The 25,607-nt window shown below is 41.6% G+C and overlaps 1 protein-coding gene across 2 annotated transcripts in view; it reads right to left on the bottom strand.

Moving 5' to 3' along the window:
* Nucleotides 1–435: 435 nt before the first annotated feature.
* Nucleotides 436–25,607, bottom strand: part of pard3ab (par-3 family cell polarity regulator alpha, b) — a 154,701-nt gene continuing 129,529 nt past the window's right edge. For both annotated transcript variants that reach the window (XM_089008591.1, XM_089008592.1), the window contains 3 exons: nucleotides 10,125–10,254; nucleotides 6,786–6,916; nucleotides 436–3,873 (listed from right to left, as the gene is read on the bottom strand). In XM_089008591.1, the coding sequence (XP_088864717.1) occupies nucleotides 3,510–3,873; nucleotides 6,786–6,916; nucleotides 10,125–10,254 (625 nt within the window). In that variant the 3' untranslated portion in view covers nucleotides 436–3,509. The remainder of the gene's footprint in view (nucleotides 3,874–6,785; nucleotides 6,917–10,124; nucleotides 10,255–25,607) is intronic.

Here is a 25,607-nt window from a genome sequence, read left to right as displayed (position 1 = left end):
GGCCTCAACTTTGACACCTGTGCTATAGATGAATCAGGATCACAGAAAACGTGAAAACCACAATAATATAAAGCAGGGATATACAAAAGATAAACTATGAATCATAGAAAATATTTCCAAATAACATAGAACGGATTAAGAAATAATCAAGCAAAAAGGAGAGACACTGAAGAAAACCGAAAAAAAAAAAAAAAAAAAAAAAAAAAGGTTGATTTGCTTTAGCAGGCCGAATAAATTGATGTTGCGGGCCAGATTTGGCCCCAGGGCCTTGACTTTGACACCTGTGCCATAAGGCTAACAATTTAGCTGTCAAATTACGAGCAGTATTGCCAACAAGAAGAAATGCCGCTAACATTGTTGAGAGCAATGTTGCTAATGTTGAAAACAAAAAGCCATCAGTGCTTCAAGAAATGTTGCTTATTATGATGACAATCTAAGCAACAACGTACATTTTATTCTACATTTTGATATGTACACGACTTCTGATAACATGTCCAAGGAAACAAAAAAAGCAATTGCACATCAGCCTCCGCATTTCATCCTAAAAAAATACAATAAAAATAAAAATCAGGATACAAAGATGGCCGACGGCTCACTCCAAAGGGGCCACAGTTGCATTTATAGTCCAAACAGAGCAGAGGAAGGAGTACCAGGAATTCATGAAATACTGTAGTACTACAAAGACAATAAGCAAAAGTATACTTTCTCCGTGTAAAATATGACATCATCATGATTATTATCATCAGGCACTTTGCAACTAGCGCAGAGACAACCTATTTTCCATCACATCGGTTGGTGTGGCGACAACAATGTAGAAATTTCATTTTGTCATTTCAACTTGCTTACACACACAAAACTGAGAAAATACATTAAAAATACAATTTAAGAAGCGTCACATATTTCAAGAATAATATGATGCTACTGCTGCTAACAAGCGACCTGGCTGATTAGCATTCAGTCTGGAACGCAAAGTTTGATTCCAAAACGTTGATGGCTTCTTTGGAGTGACTGTAATTTAATTCACTTCATGTTAGCGGCTCAACTTAGCCTAGCTAAGTTTTTAGCAGCAGCTAAATCTGTTGAAAATAACAACACAGAATGGAATTAGCTTGAATTGGGAGCAACTGGCAACAAGGCCAGATTCTCTAATGTAGAATAATGGCCATCAAAAGTGATGAAAGTTTTGTGGCAAACAAAATTTCTGAAGTTCGCAGGGAGAGACTTGCACACATATTTCATGCAGATTTAAGCCTATGGGTACAGGCTCATCATTTAGAATGAATTCTGATTCACTAACATACGCGGGTTGGTGAGTAGCAAATTGGTCAGTAAGCAAGCGTCATAAATGAGATGGTTATTTTGTGAATATGCTGTATTTGTGTGCAGTGGGAAACAATTTATATGCATTTATTAGTAAAGAAGGTCCAGAGTTGCCAACTATGACTGTCGCCGACAGATTTGCAAACAGCGGCGCCAGCGATGTTGCCAACAATGCTGCTGAAAAGGGGGTGTCAGTGTTACTCACAAAGTAGTTGGAGACTTCCTAACGGTAGTAGCGGTGGGAGTAACGTCACCAGCAATAGTAACAAGGCCCTAAAAACGTCGCTAAAGATGCATCAACCGCTAACAGGGGTAACAATAGTCTCGATAAAAAGGTGCGAACAGTGTTATGTTTTACCTTACGACACATGCTAGTTAGCTCGCATATTAACACTCAAAGGCCCAATTGTGTCAAAGCAAGCTAATTTGTGGCCGTCTTTGCATCTGCTTTTCTTTCTTCTAGCGCGGGCAGCAGGTGGCTACTGATGAAAAATTCAGTGTGAGAGAGCAGCTCGTGAGAGGAAGCGAAGGGGGTTAGGGTGGTGGTAGAGTAGCACGACGAGGGTGACAATGAAGTGGGGAGCGTGGGGGGGGGGGGTGATGAAGGCACAGAGGTAGGCTAATGAACGACAACATCGAAAGCCTGGAGCAGCAGGCAGGCCGGCGAGTGTGTGTGCGGGGGGATTAGATGGGAGCAAATCAGAGCTGTCAACCCTTCTTGGTAGAGTCCACGGAAACAACTTCTCATTAATTATTCATGAAGGGGAGTGTGTATATTTTTATTGGCGACACACCACGACCCATTTTTTTCCATCGAGAACCATCTCCAGCTAGTTTTAGATCCCTCCAACACAGCTGAATGAATTGTTCATGATCGTTTCAGGCCGAATGATAGTTCCCTATCCCCGCTTATTTTGGGAGGCGGAACAGGAAGTTCACAGAATCAGGGCAGGGAAGTTGTGGCGACAGATCGGTTATCAACACGAAAGTCAACAACGCTGTTCCATTTTGACTTCTCTCAAGAGATCCAAGAAAGGAAGACCAGAAAGTGAATGCAAAGTATAGCATTGAAGAGAATAATCAAAGCCATTACATAGCCCCGGCTGTGATCTTATGGATTACAGCGGCTATGCTAACATCTAGCTAGCATAGCATTGGAGATGGAAAACAAAAATGAAACACCTGTTGAAAGGAAGTGGAGTGAACATACAGCTGTGCTGTTTATCAGGGTAGGATTAAATTTGAGGTGGAAAATATTAAAACCTATGCCAAATATTTTCCTGTTCACTTAATTTGATAGGATGAAGTGGAAGTGGATTGACCGTCACTTTAGGTCACGTGAATTCATCTCACAGCAAGGCATTCTGGGAGGTCGTTATCTCTTTTTTTCTCCTGGTGCTGCCAAAGTGTGATTGAGTCCAAAGAAGCCGTTTAAATTGTTAAACACAAGTGTCTTAAACAGTAGGTGTTGTTAATTTGGTACAATTTGTTTGTATGAATAGCAGCGATTGGGGTTTGCCTCAAGACACGTCCGTTAGCAGGCTTGGACTAGCCAACTAGCTTGCTTACGAACCTAAAACATTCGCGCCATGCAATTTGGTATTCGCTGTCTCATGATTTTTTTTTCAATTTGTCAATATAAAATATTATCTACAATTTTAAAGGTACGCCAACTTAGTGCTGACAACAGCCAAAACAATACACTGCCCACGGAGTTCATCCACTTCACTTGTTGTGTTTTAAAATTTTCTTTCGTTGCGTGGCCCTGGTACATAATTATCTTCGGTTACAACACTCAATGATGCAGCAAGAGTGCACCATTTTTAGAACAACCGTGAGGGGGGTTATGCAATCAAATGCAAACAGGTGAATGCTATGCACACAAGATGATGAGAGGAAAACAAACAAAAACAAAGCACAAGTGGCTTCACGTGAGAGCGACCTATTCAGATTGGCTAGCATGTTAGCCTAACACTGAGCCGTAAAACCAAATATCTGACAACTGCCATCAGGAACAAAAGAAAAACGAGGTACCGTTTGTGCGTGTTGAGCCATGACCAGAGGAGGTTCAAACAAAGGGCCGCACAGTTTCGGGCTCACAAAATGAGCGCCGTCCACAAGTGTTTCACAAAACGGACGCCTCGGATACCAGGCTAAGGTGGGGGGGGGGGGGGGGGGGGGGGCACCACTCAGGAATAAAAGAGTCGTCCTTTCTCAGAGCCGATGCGGTTGAGTCTGGCGAGCTGTGAAGGTGAAGGTGGCACATCGTGACGGTATGGACCTTTGGGGGAAGACACCGGGGAGGCCATCATGTCTCTTGGGGAGGCCCGCTCCTTGGCCTCAAGCTCTCGCCGCCTCTGCTCTTGCCGGAGGAGCTCCTGCGCCTCAAGGAGGACCCTAGCGTTGACGTTAGCCACGCTGGGGAAGCCGTTGCGGGAGCCCTGGTAGCTGGAGTAGCGAGGATTGTCCTTGGCTGTTTGGAAGACTTCCCCGGCAGGGTACGACTTTTCCCAAGGGTCCTGAGAGATGGTGCTGGGATTTTTCCGGGGTTGGCTACACACAAAAAAATAAACCAACATCATCTCATTAGCACAAAGATTAGAATATAGATTTCTAAAAATGAAATTTACTCTCAAGATAACCATAAAAATACACTGTGTATATAAAGCCAGTACACCACTTTGCCTTTTACAAGACAGGCTCACTAAAGGCAACCAGAATCGCAGTGATGTGATCTGGGGACCATATCAATTGTATTCTTTTGAACACAGGAGGTGCTACGGCAGATCATTCTGGTTTGGCCGCCACAAAAAACAGCCAAAATCTGACTTCAACTGACGGTTTGGACAGTGGAAAAAAATCATTGGCACCGCCGTACCCACTCGAGTGACAAAATCCTACTGAACCCTGCGTACCCTCCACACCACTTTTCAAGCTACTACACTCAAGAAGGCGCTACCCATCCATGCGCACCAAATCCAGCAGACACTTAAACAGATTCTTCCCTTTAGTCATTCACTCTATAAACGGTAACCCAAATCTGTGTAGTGGTTCACTTTAACTCTGCTTGATACCGCTTCTCACAGTTGTTCCTGAGAGGTACCACTTACAACGCCCTTCAATACTTATTTGTCATGTCTTTGTTTATGATACTACAGTAACGTGTTGCATCATTGACAAATTCCTTGTGTTCTACATATTTGGCCAATAAAGAGGATTCTGAATGCATTGTGTATTTTCTATTATTATTTTTATGATGTGTGAGAGAAAAAAAGTTTCAACCCTATTTTGTACCTTGGAACCGGATAACACGGTAAGCTGTCCACTGTTGTGACCTCTGTCGCTGAAAGGGTTAAAAAGGTTGTGGCGAGGCTAACATGCGAGACTAAGTAATATACTACTACTAAGTTATTTATATATATATATATATATACAGTAAACCTTATAATACGCACAATTTTCATAATACATACCCACCACGGCTGGCCCATGAATAAAGTCACTTTATTTACATTTGTGATGGTCGTTGATGGCTCTTAATTGACACCTGTTGCTTTCTAACTTGTAAGGTCTTACGAAACTTAGGCATCACATTATCATTCATCATGTTGATGATTCGCATAGCCTTTTCTGGATGGAACTGTTCAATAAAAGCCTGCACATCAACTCCTGAATGGCCTGCTTCTGCTTCTCCTCTTGAAGGCAAATCAAATCCTGTGTGTTGAGGACCTCATCATGGTCAGCAACAAGCTCCTCGATGTCATCTGCATCCGCTTCGAGTCCCGTAGGTGCTGGCAGAGATTTTATCACAACAAAAGGCGTGAGTCCGATGATTCCACGGACCCGGAAGATGCAAGATGGCGCCACGAATGGCAGCCTCGGTCACACGCTCCTTCAACAGTAGCCAACATGGAACTGTATAGTGCCACTTAGCAGTTTTTTTGACAACGATACTAGTGCAGCGTGTTCTACCGGAAACAAATTCCTTGTGTGTTCTACATACTTGGCAATAAAGATGATTCTGATTCTGAATAAAACACGACAAAAGAAGGCGGGCGGGAGCGATCTGTCCAGCCTCTCAAACTAGGCAAAATAAAATGGCACACTCGCGATCCCGGAAAGCAACAAACTTATGCGATCGTGGCTAACAATCACCTCTGGCAAAGCAAACTCTTGGACTTGCCAGCATAAGACACAGCGAGGCGCAAGGCGTCGTAATCATGTCACTGGTGAGGTGACAGCGACTCGTTGAAATATCCCAGTATCGGTGATTAGGGGATCAACACGCACACCCCGTTCGTGTTTCTCAATGATCGCCTTCTTCTCCTCGACTGTAATTTTGCTTTGTGTCTTCTTCGGCTAGCGGAGGTCGGGAGCAGCGGCCCCGCCCCAGCTGTCAACTCGCACGTGACAATTTCGGTGTCATTTGTCATGTGAAAGCATCAACTAAATAACGCCTTTGTGTCAAGCTTTTTTGTAGAATGTTTTTTTTAGAATGGTCGTAGAAAGTTACTCTCAGGGAAGTGACACACAGCGTGGGAGACACACGCGTGCGCACACACGATGCCGCAAACACACACCTTGTTCGTGTTTCTAAATGATCTCCTTCTTCTCCTCCACTGTTATTTTGTTTTGTGTCTTCTTCGGCTGAACACGAGCCTGTGGTGGGATCTTTTTCGGTCCCATAACGGCAAAAGTATCGTTGAAGACGATCGACGTGTGCACTCATAGAAAGGTAGGCCGACTGGGACGCTGTTCGGTCGTGTGCTTTTGTGTTCTTCCGCCGAAGATTACTCTGCCAGCCATGGTGCGGGGTGTGTATCTCAAAAAGTAGTGCTTAATCCAAGGTTTCTTTTTCGTAAATGTAATGTTCGTAAACCGAAAAGTTCCATTTTGTGCAAACAAAATTCACTGTCAGTTGAGCTAACACCGACTGTGAGAAAGGCGCAGAGGGTCCAGAAGGAGACAAGCTAGCACCTGAACGCAGACACCACCAACTGTTTCATCTCTCATTCTACATGTTTAACAGCCAGTGGGAAGAAATCATCATCTTCCTCCTCACACTTGTTTCAATGTGACCACCACAACCGAATATCAAGGAACAGCGAAAGCCGTCCCCGCGGCTATCTGCCACTGCTCGCTGGGTTCCGCAGGACAATAAAGCTTGGGTTTTCTTCTCCTGCACGCTCTGACGGTTTACCATCTTCTTGGTGGTCACGCTCTCCTTTCATTTAGACAAAGGCGGCCTATGCGTGAGCTTGAGGGCGGTGAGCTTGCGCATGGAAAAACATATGAACACATACCAACAAACGTGAACACAATTCACGTACACCATAGATGGTAAAACGGATGAACAAGTTCTGCAAACGGGTGTGGAAATACATGAATCAACACCACAAAGATGAATACATCCATTCATACATGAACATCTAAACATAGAAAATCTCACCGAAACGTCTTCTTACCGTGGCAGTGAGCTGTACTGCCGCTGAGCCTGAGCAAAAGAATCTTCCTGCCGCTGACGCTGCATCTGAACCTCCACCGATACCGAGTGACGACCCTGCTGCTGCCCGGCCGCCGCGCTGGGCCCGTTGGACTGAAAATGAAATCATGTGACATGATCAATATCCATTCGCTGGCATTTTCCAAAGACACCACAAACAGTTTATTTGGGGGGGGGGGGGGTGGCTGAAGCAGTTCATTACTAAAATCTTGGAAACGTTTGACCTGAGTTATGTGAAGCCAATAGATTCAAATAACATTTTTGTGGGGGAAAATTGGAGGATTTTTATATCAAGGCCATATTGCAGAGCAAGTCAATATATACACATAATAAGGTTTATTTACCATACTTTCTGCACTATAAGGCGCACCTAAAAGAAAAGATTTTTTCAAACATTAACCATGCGCCTCATAATCCGGTGCGCCTTATGTATGGAAAATGTTTCAAAATAGAAGGTGCCCCTTATCATGCGGTGCACCTTATGTATGGACAATGTTTTTAAATATGCCATTCGTTGAAGGTGCGCCTTATATTCCAGAAAATTATGTCTATTTTTTTTTTGCATCCTGCATGCACCCTCAAATAGTCAGTTTGTTTTTTTTTTTTTTTAATACACATGTATTAAAAACATCTAGCCAGACGATGTGCAAAAATGGGTCCACTTCAGTGCCAGGGTTTTTGTCATTTTGACTCAAATTCCAGGACCCACAGAATATTGACTTTGACGACTACATACGCATTCAATGCATAAACCTTAGAATGTCTTCTTTCATGAGAAAAAAAGTAGATGTCGATCTTATATATGTACTGTATTGTATTGTATTGTATTGTATTATTTGGCTCTAGAGTTATCTGCCACGGAAGTGTGGGTGGCTGTACAAAAGGCAAATGCTGCCCCCTCGTGGGAGGGAAAAACATTGCCAGAGGTCTGACTGGAACTTGATTAGCACCCCCTGCAAGAAAAAAACTAAACCCGAATAAATTCGGGAATGTCAGTGAATGTGTTAAGCACCACCATTTTATTTCAAACGCAAAGTCTGATTGACAGGTGAGGAGAATGACGATGAGCCGCCGGATTCGAGACACTTGCAGTCACTTACCTGGAAGATGATGTCATGCAGATGTGACAATGATGATGTCATAATGGTGGTCAGGTGACAACAAACAAGACAGGAGGGAACGGAGTGAAGGGAGAAGCATGCTGCACGCTCTTGACAAAAGTTACTGAGGATGATGATGAAGATGTTAGTCGAGGTTAATTAATGGACAAAAACATCACGCCCATATAAGGTCACAGGTTAAGCCCCGCCCCCTTTCATCACTCGTGTTGGGGCTTGTTTGTACATTTTCTGGACTGTTCATTTAAAGGACAACTGACACCATTTTTTTGTTTCCTAACTGACATCAGAAAAACACTTTATAGCATCTAAAATACCCCAAACACGCAGACTAATATTTTCAGTCAAATGCAAAAACCAATAAAAATGACTTAAAGTGTCCCAAAACCACTTCAAAATGACCTCAGAAATTGCGAGTTTCAGAAGGTCCCGCCCCCTTGTTCGTGACGTCACGCCAGGACGTCTTGCTTTGCTTGAGAATCAAAACAATGGCTTTAGATTCAGAGAAGATGCTTTCTTGTTACTCATCCAGTTATGAATATGATTCAAATAGTTCTGAAGAGGAAAGCATAAATGTTTGCAAGCGATTAAAGAAGTCCTTCTGTCTCATTTTGAGGCGTCTGGACTCCAATGTAGCGCCCAGAAAATGCACAAGATGGCGCCCAAGCTCCGTTGAAAATGGGATGATTTGTCTGCTGGGAATTTGTGTCAACTAGCATCAAATAGTAGTCTTGGTGCAACACACAACGATTCACCATTGCGTTATTTATGTGTTTTCCTTCCAATTTCACCATCAACATGAAGTTTTCCGACCAAACAAAGTACCCAAAATGCATTGTGTGTCGCTTTCTCGGTCAGGGGCGTTCCTTCCGTGACGTGACGTCAGGAATCGTCAACAACTCAAAAACAAGACTTACTGAATAGTCAGCGCCAGTCTTAAAACGTAAAATATAGCTAGATGCAGTGGAATCTTTGTAAAATACGCTCAGTAGAAGTCATTTGAAGTGATTTTACAAGTTATAGACACAACTTGTCCGGGGCGTCGGCTGTCCTTTAAAAGAATGAACCATTTATGTATCAACAAGGATTGAAATTTGACTCTCCCCCTGAATCTGATACACTGAAAAAATATTTGATTCATTTCCTAATCCATTTTTCCAACCCCCTCAACAGTGTCGAATTTATCACTCACGGATAATCGATTGAAATTGGAATCAATGATCGGAAAAGTATCTTTTCTCATTGTTGAATGCATCAGTTGTCTCAGGATATAATTGATTTGTTGATTTATCATAATTTTTTAGCACTCCCACTCACATAACATAACTAGTGATCAATGATGTAGGGAAAAAAATGACGGTATTGATTCCTACGTGTAAACAGAGAAATTCCACAGAATCCACAGAGACGATCAAACATTGGAGGTACTGAGAAAAACCTCAAGGAAGCTCTAAGACCAAGTTTTTTGGTACTGTATATAAGTTGATGTTCAAGTTCTGAGACTTGGTTCCTGTGGTCTGGAATCTTTCAGTCATGTTGCCCGCACAAGCGTTGTTTTCCTTGTGCTAAAAAAGTCAAATGTGTCAGAAAAAAAAGTTTTATTACTCAGACAGAGAAAAGAAAAAAATGGAGTCTCTCCGCGGATATGAATGAAATCTAAAAGGTGAACCACATAGGTACATTGACAAACTTTAAAAAAATAAACGAGGGCTAACAATCACGTTAAAAAACTCTCCATTTGAACAAGAATTGTACAACATAAAAGTCGAAATATGCTTGCTGTGGCGTCTTTTAAAAGGAGCTCATAAGATCATTTCAACCTTGCGACGGTTCACAAACATCATTTTGTATTCAAAATGGCTGGGGAATACAAGTATCTACGTTTGATCATTTTGCTCAATAAAAGTGTGAAAAGGCACCAAAATAAATAGAAAAAAGTGAAAGTCCCACCCCTGATTTTACAAATGTTGTGGAGTTGCTGGGCGTGTCCATGCGAACGATTGACAGACATAATGGACCAATGAGATTAGTGGTAATGCTCGCATGCAGATAGTCCAAAGGAGTGTGTTTATTGTGTGTGCTGTGTTAGCGCTGGGTGGGCGTCCGGTCTAGTCTGGTCGGCAGTTAGTGGTGGTTAGCATCCCGCCGCTAACGCTGTTAGCATCCGGTGGTCAGGCACTCACCCACGGCTGCTCGAAGCTGAACACGCGTCTGCGGTCGTCATCAGCGTCGGCGTCGGGAACGTTTTGCGCCTGCTGGAATTCCTGCCTCAGCCGCTGTATCCGGTCGTGGTTGCTCGGGACTACGCGGTTGCTAAACAACAAACACACACGCAGATCTGTCAGTGTGTGTCATGTTGGAAAATGGAAGAGAGATGAATATGAGTGTGTCTGGATGTGACAAATACAGATGAGTGTTGCTCTAAGTATTTGAGAGTGTGTGAATGTGAGAGAGACACTGAAACTGTGAGAGGGATGAAATCGACTGTGTGGAGTGAGTGCGAGTCTCTCGAAATGAGTGTGTGGGTGTTTATGAGTGTCCCTCGTCTTGTTCTTACTCATCTCACACAGTAGTGTGCATGCATGTGGGTTGAAGCGAGAGACCGATGACTGTTTGAAATGGTGACTGACTAACTGTGAGAGAGGGAGGGAGGGAGGGTATACTGGTGCATTCCAAGTTTTGTTACAGCTTTCCGACGTGTACGTGAGGAGTCTGTGGCAGGTATCAATCAAAAGCGATTGTCAAATTCCCTTCCCAGTGAGTATATTTCAGTGACATCATAATTGAGATAAATTAGATGTGGCGGAGTTGCCTTCAAGACCTCCTTGTAAAACTGATTTCAATTCAATTTAAAAGAATGAACTAATACTCGTTTCTCCATCATGTTGCTGGTTCAATTGTGTAAGATGTTCCTGACAAAATTTCTTTCACTCACTCACTCACTCACTCACTCACTCACTCACTCACTCACTCACTCACTCACTCACTCACTCACTCACTCACTCACTCACTCACTCACTCACTCACTCACTCACTCACTCACTCACTCACTCACTCACTCAGTTTTGCACGTAAAAAGAAGGATTTTCATTTGAGTAGATGACAAACTGTTGAAACATTTGAAAGGTTGAGGCATGACTCATGATCAAAAAACGTGCTAATCATTTGAAGATGTGCATGTAGCGTCAAAGAAATGAGGTGGCGATGATGATGATGCTCTTGCTGCTCGCGGCCCTTTTATTTTTAAGTGTTGACATCCTCCCACCCCCACAAGGTGCCACTCGGCGCCTGCCCCGGGTTTGGCGCCGCCTCCTTTTCAGAAAGGGCTGCTGGCCGGCGGCCTCCCTGCCGGTCAGCGACAGCGCTCAGATGGCGGGGCATACGCACAAGCTAGCGCTTTGCCTTTCCGCTGCTCACACGGCAACGGAGCATTTCACGGCTCAGTTGCCACCATTTCCTTCGTCCATTCGCAGTTTGAGAGTTGGTTGGTTTCTTGTAATGACTTCATCTTTGTTGTTTTCAGGTCAGCTTTGACATTTTGCATCCAGGTCATTTGGTTCTCACGGCACTGAATCGTTGTTTTCAGAAATAGATTGGTGTTCAAGATTTTATTTTCTTTTTAGTCCAAAATAACCAAAATGTTGGTTATTTTCAACTATCTTCTGAAATATTTGTCATAAAATTCAAAAATGTGACTTTTTTTCCTCCACCCAATGTTTTTTTTGGAGGGGGGTTTATTGTACACCTAAAATTTTGACAGTGTGAATCTGATTTAATTTTTTTATTTAATTTCTTTATTGCGTGTGCATTTTTTATATCGTGCTGATATACTGTAATTTATAACAAATTAGGTTTGTAAATATTTTGTAATATCAATCTTGTAGGAAAAAAACACATTACTCTCAAAGTGGGGAATTCCACCTGAACAATTGTACTTATTTCATAAGATACATTTTTATCCCTTGTCTCATATGTTTTTCCAACTATTTAAAATATTTTCCTCCATTTATAATATTTAGGGGTTTGTTCCTGATATTTATTTCATTTCTCCAGAATAAAGAAATAAAAAATAATGAACAGTTTGGATAATTTTGTGATTTTCTCCCTTAAGTCCAGTCCTATTTTTTATTTTTGGCGGACACTATTTTGTGCGTCGACTATTTCAAATTCGTCTTCCACGTTTCTCGTAAAACTCTGAGATTTTGATTTGGATTGGCTTCTAAATTGCTTGCAAATCTGTCAGCCATCGGCATAGCCGCAAAGCCGTTTCATGGGCAGCGATGAGGGGATGAGGTGAATCCGGATGACCTGCAGCTTGGTGTCTTGTTGATGCGGGCGCCACTAATCTCTCTGCAGCGTCAACACAAACACGCCTTGTTGAGCATGCTAATCCTCGGCTAATGCCTAGCATCTATTCACACCCGTTATCCAATTGGGAGCAAAACATTGCCCTGGGAATGCAAGAAGGCCCAGAGCAGCAGCAAGCCACATTTTAGTTTCGAGAAAAATAAGGAGTAAAACATGAAATAAAAAACACGGTTGTATATTGTTCATGTAATAGTTTTTTTTTTCTAGTCAATTGTGTAGATTTATTTTTTTTTAAATTAGTTTTAATGTGTATAGATTTTTGGGGCGTTGTTTCCACGATTTGTTTCTGAATTAAAAAGGAAACTATTTTAAATTGAACTCACCAACATGGATGGATCACCAGTAAAAATCGGATTATTTTTCCAAATATTTCATTGTTAAATATTTTTTTTCTTTCTAAAAATGTGTTATTTTCAGACTTCAACGTTTCTCAATGTCCTTTAAAGGTTTGTTCAGAGTCTGTAATTCTATAATAAAATCTTTTTTGGGGTGGAGTGGGTGCAGTGTTCTAGACTGTTCCGGGCTGTCAGCTAGTAAGTTGGAAGGCTGTTGGGAGTGGCGAATTGGGGGGCTTGGAGGTCCGCAACATCTTTGGTCGGTCATAAAGGCATCAATGTCTTGCCGACTCAATGGACCTTTAAAGAAACTTTGGGGAGACACTGTATTTTCTGAGAACAAGCACCATGGCCTCACACCAACTGAATCCAATCAAGCAATATTTTATAGAGACAACAGGCTCAACAACTGATTTTCTGCTGCATAAAAATGACAGAGTGGAATTGACTCACTGATTTTCCCCCTTTCCTGACATCAAATAACAAATCAGATATATGACCCAATGACGTCAAATGTGTTTTTATGATGCTTTTCAGAAAGGAGATGACATATTTAGAAGAACCTTATCAAAGCAAGTACCCCAAACTCCCCTTCTCACACCCCACATTGCCCGTCAAGGGAAAGAGACAAGACGGGCATCAAAAGAGCACCAAGGATGGAAAAGAAAAGTCAAAGGGTGTCAGCGCACCGAAGCCTTCACGCTTGATGCAATCCCTCCCGAGGATGTCTGCTGCTGTCTGGAGAAGATATCCCAGGATGGGAAGCGTGTTTGAAGGCTGAGCTGAGGGGGAGAGGGCATGGCGGCACAAGATAAAGGAAGGCAGGGAAGAGAGGATGAGTCCAAGGAAGATAACGGAGGTGCAACAGGAAGCAAGTTGCAAAAGAAAGCAGGACAAAGCTGCTAAATAAATTTGCCCTCGACAAATCTTGTGAGGGTGGATCACACACACACACACACACACACACACACACACACACACACACACACACACACACACACACACACACACACACACACACACACACACACACACGCACACACACACACACACACCCTAAAAGTTTTACACAGTGAGTTATCCTCAGTGGTTTAAGGTCGCAAATGTGTGTCTGTGAATTTCTTCACTGTAGACTAATAAAGGTGACTCTAATTTAATGTTATTTAATGACATTTTAATGTACCGCATTCTGCAATATAAGGCGCACCTAAAAGAAGTTTTTTTTTCTTTTAGGTGCTGATCATGCGCCTTACACTCCGGTGCGCTTTATGGATGGAAAACGGTCTAAAATATGTCATTTATTGAAGGTATTTTCCCTTCATGGGGTCGCCACAGCAAATCAGTGTCCTCCATCTTTAGAGGTTTGATCTGCATGTGTTTTCCAGAAAATATGGTAATTTAATTTAATTGAATTAATTCGCCACCATTCCCGAATTTATTCAGGTTTTGGTGTTTCTTGCGGAGGGTGCCGATAAAGTGCTGGTCAGACCTCTGGCAATGTTTTTTCCCTTCCATGAGGGGGCAGTATTTGCCTTTTGTACATGTTAGCGCTTTGTTCCAGCTTCAGCTGTTGTTAAAGCACTATATAAATCAATATGTTAGGATTGTATTGTATTTTGTACAGCCGCCCCCATTTCAAGCTCAGATAACTCCAGACCCATATAATTTAGCAATTAACTATTTTTCTGATGAAAGAAAATAGTCTAAGGTTTCTAACGCTGTATTGAATGTTTATGTAGTCCTTAAATTCAATATTCTGCGGGTCCTACAATTTGAGTGAAAATGAAAAAAAACCCTAACACTGGAGTGGACAACTTTTTGCACATCGTCTGGCAGTGAATAGTTAATATGATTTCATTTAATCGAACATAATGTACTTTTATCCAGATTTTTTTTTTATGGGTCACAAACATTTTTGGGGGAGACCAGTGGTCCATGTAATCCACACAGTCTTGACGCGGAAAGACTGATGCGGGGAAAAAAAAATCATCAAAGGCCAAAAAAGGCTGGTGCTTCTTGCGCTTTCCGCGTTGCGAGAGCGACGGCGCTCACCGCGGGGCCAACGACAGACGAGCATGGATGAAATGCTGCAGGCGAATATTTTATAGATTAGACCGCCGCCACCGAGAAGGAGGCTGGCGAGGGCCTCAAAGAGATTGGAAAGGGTGGAATGGAGCTGGTGGGGGGCGGGGGGGGATACTAACATGCTACGTCATGGTTAAGTGATTAAAGCAGGGCAGAGGAGGGGGGGTCAAGGTTCAAAGTACGTTCTGGCATCACGTGAAATCAATCCCCCAGAGAACATGCTAGTTGCTTGATGGTAAGCCAAGGGGGGTCATAAATAAGACATTAAGGCGATTGAAGGGGGGGTCGTGTGAGGGGCTCGGCTAGACTTAAGTGTGCCACTTGTGTTGTTGGTTTGCACGCCTCGGTCGTTTTTCACAGCGGAGGAAGCAAATGGACGCACAGCTTTTTGCTCGCATGAGGCTGATGATTTACTGCATTGTGTCGCATCGGGTAACGTCATCGCGCATCATAGCGAGAAATCAGGCTGCGTCGCTGCGCTCGTCAATCTCACTCACACTGAGTTATCATTGTTCATTTTGATTCAGTATGATCGTGGTGAGTCAAATTTTTCATGGGGTGGAGGGGGCATTTGGGGTGTTTTGGGGGATGGAACAGAGAAATGACAATTTGCATGAGAAAAGACAAATTGAAATGAGCCGGGTTCCAAAAATAGCCCCAAAATTCACCCCCCCTCCCAAAAATAAAAATAAAACAAAAACATAATTACGTTGAGTGAATTCATGAAATTTGAACAAAAGATTTAAAGGACAACCGACACCATTTTTTTGTTTCCTAACTGACATCAGAATAACGTTTTATAGCATCAAAAATACCCAAAACACGCAAGCTGATATTTTTAGTCAAATGCACAACACCAATAAAATGAGTTAAAGTGTCCCAAAACTACTTCAAGATGACCTCGGAAATGGCGAGTTTCAGAAGGTCCCGTCCCCTCGTTCGTGACGTCAGGCCAAGACGTTTTGCCTTGCTCGAGAATCAAAACAATGGCTTCAGATTCGGAGATGCTTTCTTGTTACTCATATAGTTATGAATATGATTCAAATAGTTCTGAGGAGCAAAGCATAAATGTTTGCAATCGATTAAAGAAGTCTTTCCGTATCATTTTTAGGCGTCTGGACTCCAATGTAGCACCCAGAAAATGCACAAGATGGCGCCCCAGCTCCATTGGCAATGGGCTGATTCGTCTGCTGGGAATTTGTGTCAACTACTATCAAATAGTTGTCTTGGAGCAACGCACAACGATTCACCATCGCGTTATTTATGCGTTTTCCTTCTAATTTCGCCACCGACATGAAGTTTTCCGACCAAACAAAGTACCCAAAATGCATTGTGTGTCGCTTGCTCGGTCAGGGGCATTCCTGACGTGACGTGACGTCAGGAATCGTCACCAATTCGAAAACAAGACTTCCTGAATATTCGGTGCGAGTCTTAAAATGTAAAATATAGCTATATGCCGTTGAATCTTTGTAAAATACGCTCAGTAGAAGTCATTTGAAGTGATTTTACAAATTATGGACACAACTTGTCCGAAGGCGTCGGTTGTCCTTTAAGTAACGTATTTTCTGGTGTATATGGTGCACTGGAGTATAAGGCTCACCCTCAATGAATGGTGTATTTTCAAACTTTTTGCATATAGAAGCCGCACCGGACTATAAGGTGCATTTTCCATGAATGAAAAAAGTTTTCCAAATATAAGGCACACCACATTATAAGGCACCCCCCCGATGAATGGTGTGTATGTTCAAACTTTTTCCATCTCGAAGGGTGCGCCTTCTTACAAATACGACGACTAATGTCAAACCATTCCGGCTACCCAATCATTCTTTTACTACTCTCTTCTAATTCTACCGTATTTTCCAGTGTATAAGGCGCAGCCCAATGAATGGTGTATTTTCAAACATTTTCCACATAGAAGGTGCACGGGACTATAGTGTGAACTTTCAATGAATGAAAAAAAGGTTTCAAAATATAATACAGAAATGTATTAAATTTCCCAAATATAAGGCAGACCACATTATAAAGTGCTGCAGTAGAGGGTGGGGTTACACACGACATCTTCTACAGGGGGGGATACGGAGAGTTGGCTGCTGACAGTAGTTGCGAGACCTGTTGTGGCTCAATATGACTCCACATATAAGGCACATGCGTATAAAGCGCAGGATCATCTTTTGAAGAAAATGACTTATACACTAAAGCCTTATACACCAGAATGTACGGTCGATTAAATTGCTGCACAAGCACACAGAAGAGAACAATGCTTTCAAGCTCAAACCGTTTCAACCACCTTGTGTATCACAACACCTACCAACACAATTAGAACACAGAAAAGAAACCACATCAAATATTTCTCAAAAATTGATGTCATTTCCATGCAAATTGGGAAAACAAAAACAAATAAAAGGTTTGTTGCATCTTTTCCTGTTTTTGAAAGGGGGGGGGGGGGTGAAAAGCACAGCCGATGACATGTGTCATACAGCACTAAAAAGCCTTTCACACAAAATGGCCATTTGGCATGGCCCAAAAAATGCAAACAAACCGGCATTTTGCTTCAGAGCTAGAAAGCTAGAAAGCTAGAAAGAAAGCTAGAGCTAGAATGTACCTTCTTGCGTGAGCGTGCGATCGCTGCGTTGATCCAGGGAGCATGAACAAACATTTCAACAGTGAGTGCTTAATGTCGCTTTCATTCGAAACAACTCTACAACATGAAATTTGGGAAGCATGGCCATCATGAGTAAGACCCACAAACATCTCATAAGGGAACAACGTGGAAAATAAGTCTGCGTGAACGTTGGGTTTAACCATTCATCCCATTTTCAGAAATTTGGAAAATGAGAGGGTGGCGGACTGTTACGGCCTATTGAAACATGACAGTTTCTATTCTCCAATGGCCAATGTGACCACGACCCGTCCCTGGGCTCATTAGTGCATATAACGACCGATCAATATGTCGCACTTCCTGTGGAAGTCCTTTTTAGACTTGATTGATGCTGCAGTGCTACGACATTAATGGACGGTCGATTCTGACAATCGACAATTATACACTCGGATGTTTGCATGATGAACAAGGAGTTGAAAAAAGAGGAAAAAAATTACAACTAGACAAAGGACAATGAGAAAAAAGGGTAATGAGAAGATGATGAAGCTGCTAGTGAGAAAAACGTTGAGGTAAAATGTGGCGTGATGATTCGTCAAAGTTCCTGATTTGTCATCGCTGCTTCCTGAAGTCCTGTTGACATTTGATACCTGGGGGACGTCACGTTGGCTTAAGGGCTGTTTTGGGGGAGTCCGGAACAACAAGATGAGATGAGCTTGCAGCTGAGTGGAGTGTCCCAGTCGGGACTGGTGGCTTACTCGTGGCAGTGCACCAATGTCAACTGATTCGCACAATGGGGCTAAATAAGCACAAGTAACATATCACAAAAACAAAACAAAACCAGAAACCGAAACCAGCACGTCCAAAGTCCGGCCCGTGGGCCAAATACAGCCTGTGGTCAATTTTCATCCGGTCTGCAGCCTCCGTCATAAAATCAATAAGGTTTGGCCCGCATATCGAAATAATACATGGAGAAGTAGCACTATTTCTTCCTTGTGCTAAGTGCTGCCATTTAGAGGCTTAATAAGGAACAGCAATTTTTTTGAGTAATTGACTGAATGACCCCTCTAATTTTCTATAATAATAATAATAATAATAATAATAATAATAATAATAATAATAATACAGTGAGACCTCAGCTTATGAACTTAATTGGTTCCCAGACAGAGTGTGTAAGCCAAAAAGTGTGTATAACCAAAAAAATCCCAATAGGAAACCATTAAAATGGGAATAATCTGTTCCCAGGTTGCCATAAAATATACTTTTCAACTAAATTAAAACTTAAAACTACACGCAACATACCTTATTCTATGTATAATAAATGTGCTATTGTATTGTAATGAAAGAAATACACTGCACTATATAATAAAGTCACTTTATTTACATTTGTGATGGTCGTCCGCCTTCTGCTGACCACCACAAAGGTAAAAAAAATATATTCATAAATCTTTTCTTTCCGAATGTACAATTAACCTGGGTTACATTTATGTTTATGTTACTTGTGTCATTGCCATTTTGCATAACATTTTCTGAAATATAAATTGCTTTTTAGATGTGTTAGTCAGCATTTTAATGTGCAAAATCATGCATAAAATAATGTATAAAATACTGTACTAAAAAGGTAAACATTCAGGGTGTTGGAACGGATTAAAACATTTACATTATTTGTAATGGGAAACATGCTTTTGGTGTTCAAACAAATCGGTTTTCGAACAGGGTTCTGGAACGGATTATGGTCGAGCACCGAGGTACCATTGTATTAATAATAATAAAATGGAAAATTTGTCAAGTGAAGTAAAGAGAATATTCAATTTCAATTGTCAATGTCAATTCAATTTTGATATGCATGATTCAAATGAACCAAAACACATGCTTAAAGGACAACCGACATCACTTTTTTGTTTCCTAACTGACATCAGAAAAACCTTTCATAGCATCTAAAATACCCAAAACATGCAGTATGATATTTTTAGTCAAATGCAAAACACCAATAAAAATGAGTTAAAGCAGGGTGTCCAAACTACGGCCCGTGGGCCAACTGCGGCCCGCAGTCCATTTTTAATTGGCCCGCAAGAAAATTTATAAACAGAATGGAATATGGCCCGCACTTCTAAGTTTTAACACCAGGGGGAGCTACTGTTGATCAAGGCAGTTGCTCCACCAAAAAGGCCAATCCCAGAAGAAATTTACCCATTTCTAAACATGGCAGAACCAAAGAAGCGAAAAGTAGAAAGTGAGTGCAGAAAATTTCAGACACTGGTGGCAGAGTGACTATTTCTTCAAAGAATTCAAGGGGAAGTGTGTGTGTTTGATCTGCACTGAAACTGTGGCAGTTATGAAAGTGTATAACGTACGACAAATCTCCAGTGTAGATTTTGCTGCAGTAGTCATTTGTCATCATGGTGCACAATGCAACGTTTGCATTGCTTCCTACGAGCCACTAAGCCCCTTTCATAAGTCTCACGTACAGTTTACAGTCACGGTTTAATGTAAATTTACGTTTTGTAGCGTCACATATGTTGTTAGCTTCTTTTGAATCTTTCTTCTGGGTTGAGGTTCTGTGCTCTATTTTGGAAAACGATATGCAAATGCACGACCTTAGAACACTTGCGAAAGTCTGAGTATAAGTGATTTGAAGTGATTTTACAAATTATGGACATAACTTGTCCGGTGGCGTCGGTTGTCCTTTAATGCTTTAGGTTTAGTATTTACGGCCCAAACACTCCCTCCAAATGCTCCTGGCCCGGACCCTCTGTCAAATTTTAGAACCCAATGCGGCCCGCGAGTCAAAAAGTTTGCCCACCCCTGACTTAAAGTGTCCAACATCTGAAGAAAATTGAGCTGCGAATTGGGCATTTTCAGAAAGTCCCGCCCCCGGTTCGTGACGTCACGCCAAGACGTCTTGCATTGCTGGAGAATGGCTTCAGATTCGGAGAATATGCTTTCTTGTTACACATCCAGTTATGAATATGATTCAAATAGTTCTGAAGAGGAAAACATACATGTTTGCAATAGATTAAAGAATTTATTCTGTGCCATTTCGAGGCAACATTGAGGGGAAATGTCTCACCGAAAAAGAGGCACAAAATGGCGACCTCCTGTGGACACCTCCGTTTCCACAGGCTGATAAATTCCTTATATGGAGCTTGGACGCCCTTTTCTGGCGGTTTTTGGGTGCAACACGAGGTCCCCAGACCAAACAAGTATAGCAAAATACATTGACGTGATGGAAAGACGCTACAATGCGTCTTTTACGGTGAGGAGGCGGTCCTCTGTCGTCACGTACGGACTCGTCACCAACTCAAAAACAAGACTTCCGGAATATTCAGTGTGAGTCTTAAAACGTAAAATATAGCTATATGCGGTGGAATCTTTGTAAAATACACTCTGTAGAAGTCATTTGAAGCCATTTTACAAATTATGGACACAACTTGACCGGAGACGTCGGTTGTCCTTTAAGATAGCTGAAATTAAACTAAAAAAAGCAAATGTGAAGCACAGACTGGCTCATAGAAATTTATTTAAATCAATTGCTGTTAGATGTAAAGAACGTCCGCCAAGGTTGCCCCCCACTTACATTTTTAGCACAACAAACTGGCCCCCTTTGCAAAATGTTTGGACACCCCTGTCCTAAACCATGCTTCACCTCCATCTTCTGTGATTTCATGTGTTTTGGGATCATGTATTCATTCATGGAGATCAGTTTGGCTTCACGCTTGATTTCCTTTCAATACCTTCCGCCCACATACAGTCAGCGATAAAAGCTAAATTCCCGCCTGCGGGTTCAACCGTCGCTATCCAATAATGTGACCTGGCTGGCTGGCCGCCTTCGCCTTTCGGCAGCCATTACGTTACAGGAAAATGAGACCGGTCCGGAGCCAGACGCATTGTCAAAAGATCACATGTGCTTTGAAGCGCTATTATAAAGTGTTAAAGGATGCTAACCTACAAAAAAAAATAAAAAGTAAAGCAAAGCTTGTTTTGTGGAGAGCTTTTGCCACTGTAATAGCTTGCTAGCCACAGGCCAGGACCACAAAAGAAAAACCCTAATGCAGCGACCTAGACTCTAACGTGTCTGCGTCAAAACACGCCATCTGTCCTGTGGCACATTTGCTCAGAACCGGAATGCACATGTTTACATGTATGTGTTGTCAGGCCAGAACAAAAGTGAAGAAAGAAGCAAGCCGGAGTACAAACAATTTTGTGATGGTATCACTGATGTGCGAAATGATGAAATCAACAGATGCATAACCTCAGCTGTCAACAATAGTAAACAAGAAGACAACAACCAGCTTCAATCATGTGTTTGTACGTGTGAATGATTTTTGAGAATTTTTTTTCGTCAGTTTCGAGTCAAAATATATCAGGAGAGCACTCACAAACTGTGGGTACCCTCAGTGTTTTTTTTAACAAATGTCAGAAGGAAAGAATAGGGAATGAAACCAAAAATTCTGAAGATACAAAAACGAGAGGAGTAGCAGTACCTTACATTGCAGGAGTATCTGAAAAACTAGACTCCTTTGGCAACACAAAATTCCTAGTTATTTCAAACCGATAAACACTTCAAGGCAAAAATTAGTGCATCCAAAAGATAGGCTTCCAAATGAAAAACAAAGTAATGTAGTTTATTCAATACATTGTAAGAATGAAAATTGTAAAGAGCAATTCATTGGGGAGACTAAACAAATTCTCAAAAAAAGACTATCAACATCGCAGGGATGATACTAGTGGGCATCAATCGGCAGTACATATGCACCTAAAAGCTAGCAACCACTCATTTGACGACAATGAGGTTAAAATCTTAGCGAAAGAACATAGATGCTTTGAAAAGGGAGTAAAAGAAGCAATTTTCATAAAACAACTAAATCCTTCATTAAACCGATATGGGAGGGTGAGGTTCTATTTGGATCGTTCGTACAACAGCCTGCTTAGGAAACATAGGATTAGTAATGCTGATGAGGTGATACCAGAGTAAATAGGGCAATCAGGCCAGTCGTTAGTCAGGGAGTAGTCCTCTGCTCCCCCCAACCTGAGAGCAGGGACCTAACATAGCAGAGTCCAGCACCGCCACACCATGCCTGGACAGTAGGGATATATATATAGGGCCGAAACTACCAGTAAGACTTTAGTTCGCTGAAGAAGCATCTTCGATAAGAAGCGAAACGTCCGACACCTTCAAAGAAGTACAGATGACTGCTGAAGAAACCTTTTCATCGATGGACCACTCCTGTACGACTGAGAGTTCACAGAGACGTGTGAATGATTTTGTGAATGGATAAGTGGGCCTTTGCATCATGCTAAGCACATACATTTTATGGGAAAGCTATTTAAGATAGGATGGGAACAGATGTTAAATTTTGTGTTTCTGTGAATACAGACAGATGGGACTATATGTGAATGGACAAAAAAATCCCATTCAGTGTAAGTAAATGGTCAAACATGTTAATCTGAAAGGCACTTATAAGTACGTATTATTATTATCATCATCAAATACAGCAGGTGTCAAAGTCAAGGCCTGGGGCCAAATCTGCTCCGCCACATCATTTTATTCGGCTTGCAAAAGCAAATCAAGTATGTCAAGTGCCATGTTGCTACCTAAAGTCTGAACCAAAATTAAAATTTGTTGCATGTAAACCACAATAACAGTCATTATTCTTGACTTTAGATTTGAAAACTAGTTAGTCATTAATTTGTTGCAAGGTCTATCTGTAATACGTGGAGGGGATTAAACATTCTAATGGCTTGCCCAAATTTATAACAGCCCTTGAGAGGATACCGTAACTACAATGCGGCCCGTGGCAAAACATTTATTTGATTCCCCTGACCTAATAATACAGTGATACGTCATGTTAGGAACTTAATTGGTTCCTAGAAAGTGTGTGTAAGGCTAAAAGTTCGTCTGCCAAACATTTATTTCCCATAAGAAACCATTACAGTAAAACTGAGAATACTATGGCGTTGTGTGGTTTGGTTCGTCCGCCGAAAACTACTTCATATGCCAAGATTATATTCTCGGGAATTTAATCTTCGTAAGGCGAAACGTTCGTGAGCTAAAGCGTTCGTAAACTGAGGTATCATTGTACTAAAACAATCCAAAAAACAAAAAGACATATCTGCTCTTTAGACAAATTAAAACTTTTATTGATTCATATCAATAAAACATCCTGTATTTGTAACACTGTATTTGTATTTTGTTTTTCTACTTTCATTCCTTTCATAACTTTGCTGCTGTGAAATGTAAATTTCCCCACTGCGAGACTAATAAAGGCAAATCCAATACAAGAAAAATAATAATAAACATTGACTATGATGATAACTCCATAACTATTATAACTGCGTGTGGATTCAAAGAGATAAAAATTTAGTGTGTGGACAGACAGACATATGCTTGAAGTGAATGAATGGCCTTCCATTCATCAAATTAGTTTCATATGCTATTAAACAGAAGAAGCAACATACTGACATGAAATGTGGGTCACCAGCCTTTTAGGAGCACTTGGATGACATACTATAAAGATGATAAAGACCGTCCCCCCACCCCTCCCTTCTCCCCATCTCTGTCAATCCCATCCCTCCAATCCTGTCCTCCCCTGATGCGCTGGAACAAAATCCGCGCAGCGCCACCATTAGCACCAGGGCTGGTCCAGTTGCAGATAAACTTACCCCCCCCCCAAAAAAAAAACAAAAAAAAAAAACTTCCTGCTGTGCTATTAGTACCGCACTGAATATTAAACACCTTAAGTGGATTCCACGCTGACATTAATGGCTGCCTAAATAGACTCTCAGAGTTTTGCCACGATAAAAAAAATAAAAGTCCCAAAAAGCCCATCGAGGCGACACAAAGTGTCAACTTTGAACAAAAGCTAAAATAAGGAGGAATTATATTTGACTCTGATTTCACGCTGTGCTCGATGACACATGAAATTTGCTTTGGATCACAGCGGGAAATTTCATATTCAATATCGTAGGTTGTCAAAGTACTGAACATTTTGACCTTTTTGGGCTGCAATCATAAATACATGAAATTCAATTTTTGGTGAAGAAACAACTCTGTGTGATCATGAAGTGGAACAAAACCCCATATATTTTTTTCACATTTTCTTTACGAAATGATAAACATAATCTGCGGTAAAATCTGTACACAAATGCTCTTCATCTCGTCTTACTTTTTAAGGACAATTTGTTAAAATTTCAAACACGTGGGTTTTAAAATGCAAAGATTTTGTCCAGCAAAAAAAAACTATTTTCAGCGACAACTGACTCGGTCTTTGGCCACAATATTTTTCAATAGGACAAATGCTTAGTTTTAAATCAAATTAGTTTAGTTTTATACCTCAAATGACTCGATTGAGGTTTCATTTTAGATGACGATGGTAGTTTCCAGCCATATCCGTTTTGAATTTTTGACTATAAAAATTGAGTTGTGTCGTTTTCCACCACAAATGTTTGGATTTTGACCACAAACTATTTCAACTGAGACTACGAGGAATTTCAATCACAAAAATTATCAATTTGCATCCATCCTACAACGGATCTGCCCCTACTCCGAAAAAGATTTCCAATCACAATGCCCATGTTTTCCCTCCCCCCTACCAACCCTTTTTTTCAGACAAGATTACTTTTCGGACGCCATGGGTTTCGTTTTCAATCACACGGGATTAATGCTGGTCAAATGAAAGCAGATGATGTTAAAAAGAGAAACCGTACAATAATTATGAATGAAGAGGGATTAAAACGATTGTGTAATCTGGGATTGGCACATTCATTAAGTGACACGACTAGACTTTAGTAGCCATATTTGAATGGTTTGCATCTGTTTTCATGCCAAGAGGATGAAGTGTGATTTTTTTTTCTTTCTTTCTTAATTGGGAGCAACGATAATACATCCATCCATCCATTTTCTAATCTGCTTAATCCTCACAAGGGTTGCGGGGGGTGCTGGATTTGATCCCAACCGTCTCCGGGCAGTAGGCGGGAGACACCTTAAACTGGTTGCCAGCCAATTGCAGGGTGGGAGCAATGATAATGATGTCATAGAGAGGGGGGGCATCACCTGCTATCTTTGACAGGAGATCTCCTCAGTCAGCACCCAGACCTTTTAAGTATACTAAAGCCTCCACTCCCACGTCCATTAAAGTTTCTTCCCGTGGGCATAGAAATCGGTCGAGGAGTTTTTGGCTAGCGGCCAGAAGATTTGCTCTTGTCATCCCGCCGCCGTGTTACAACAGCTGCCAGGCTACTTCATTGTGACTAAGAGCGCACGCGAACTAACACATCAACGG

Source organism: Hippocampus bargibanti, linkage group LG11 (genome assembly GCF_051943395.1).
Source record: "Hippocampus bargibanti isolate YZ-2025 linkage group LG11, ASM5194339v1, whole genome shotgun sequence".
Classification (NCBI taxonomy): domain Eukaryota; kingdom Metazoa; phylum Chordata; class Actinopteri; order Syngnathiformes; family Syngnathidae; genus Hippocampus; species Hippocampus bargibanti.
The sequence above is the reverse complement of the archived record's forward strand: the minus strand, read 5'-3'. Positions and strand labels throughout refer to the sequence as shown.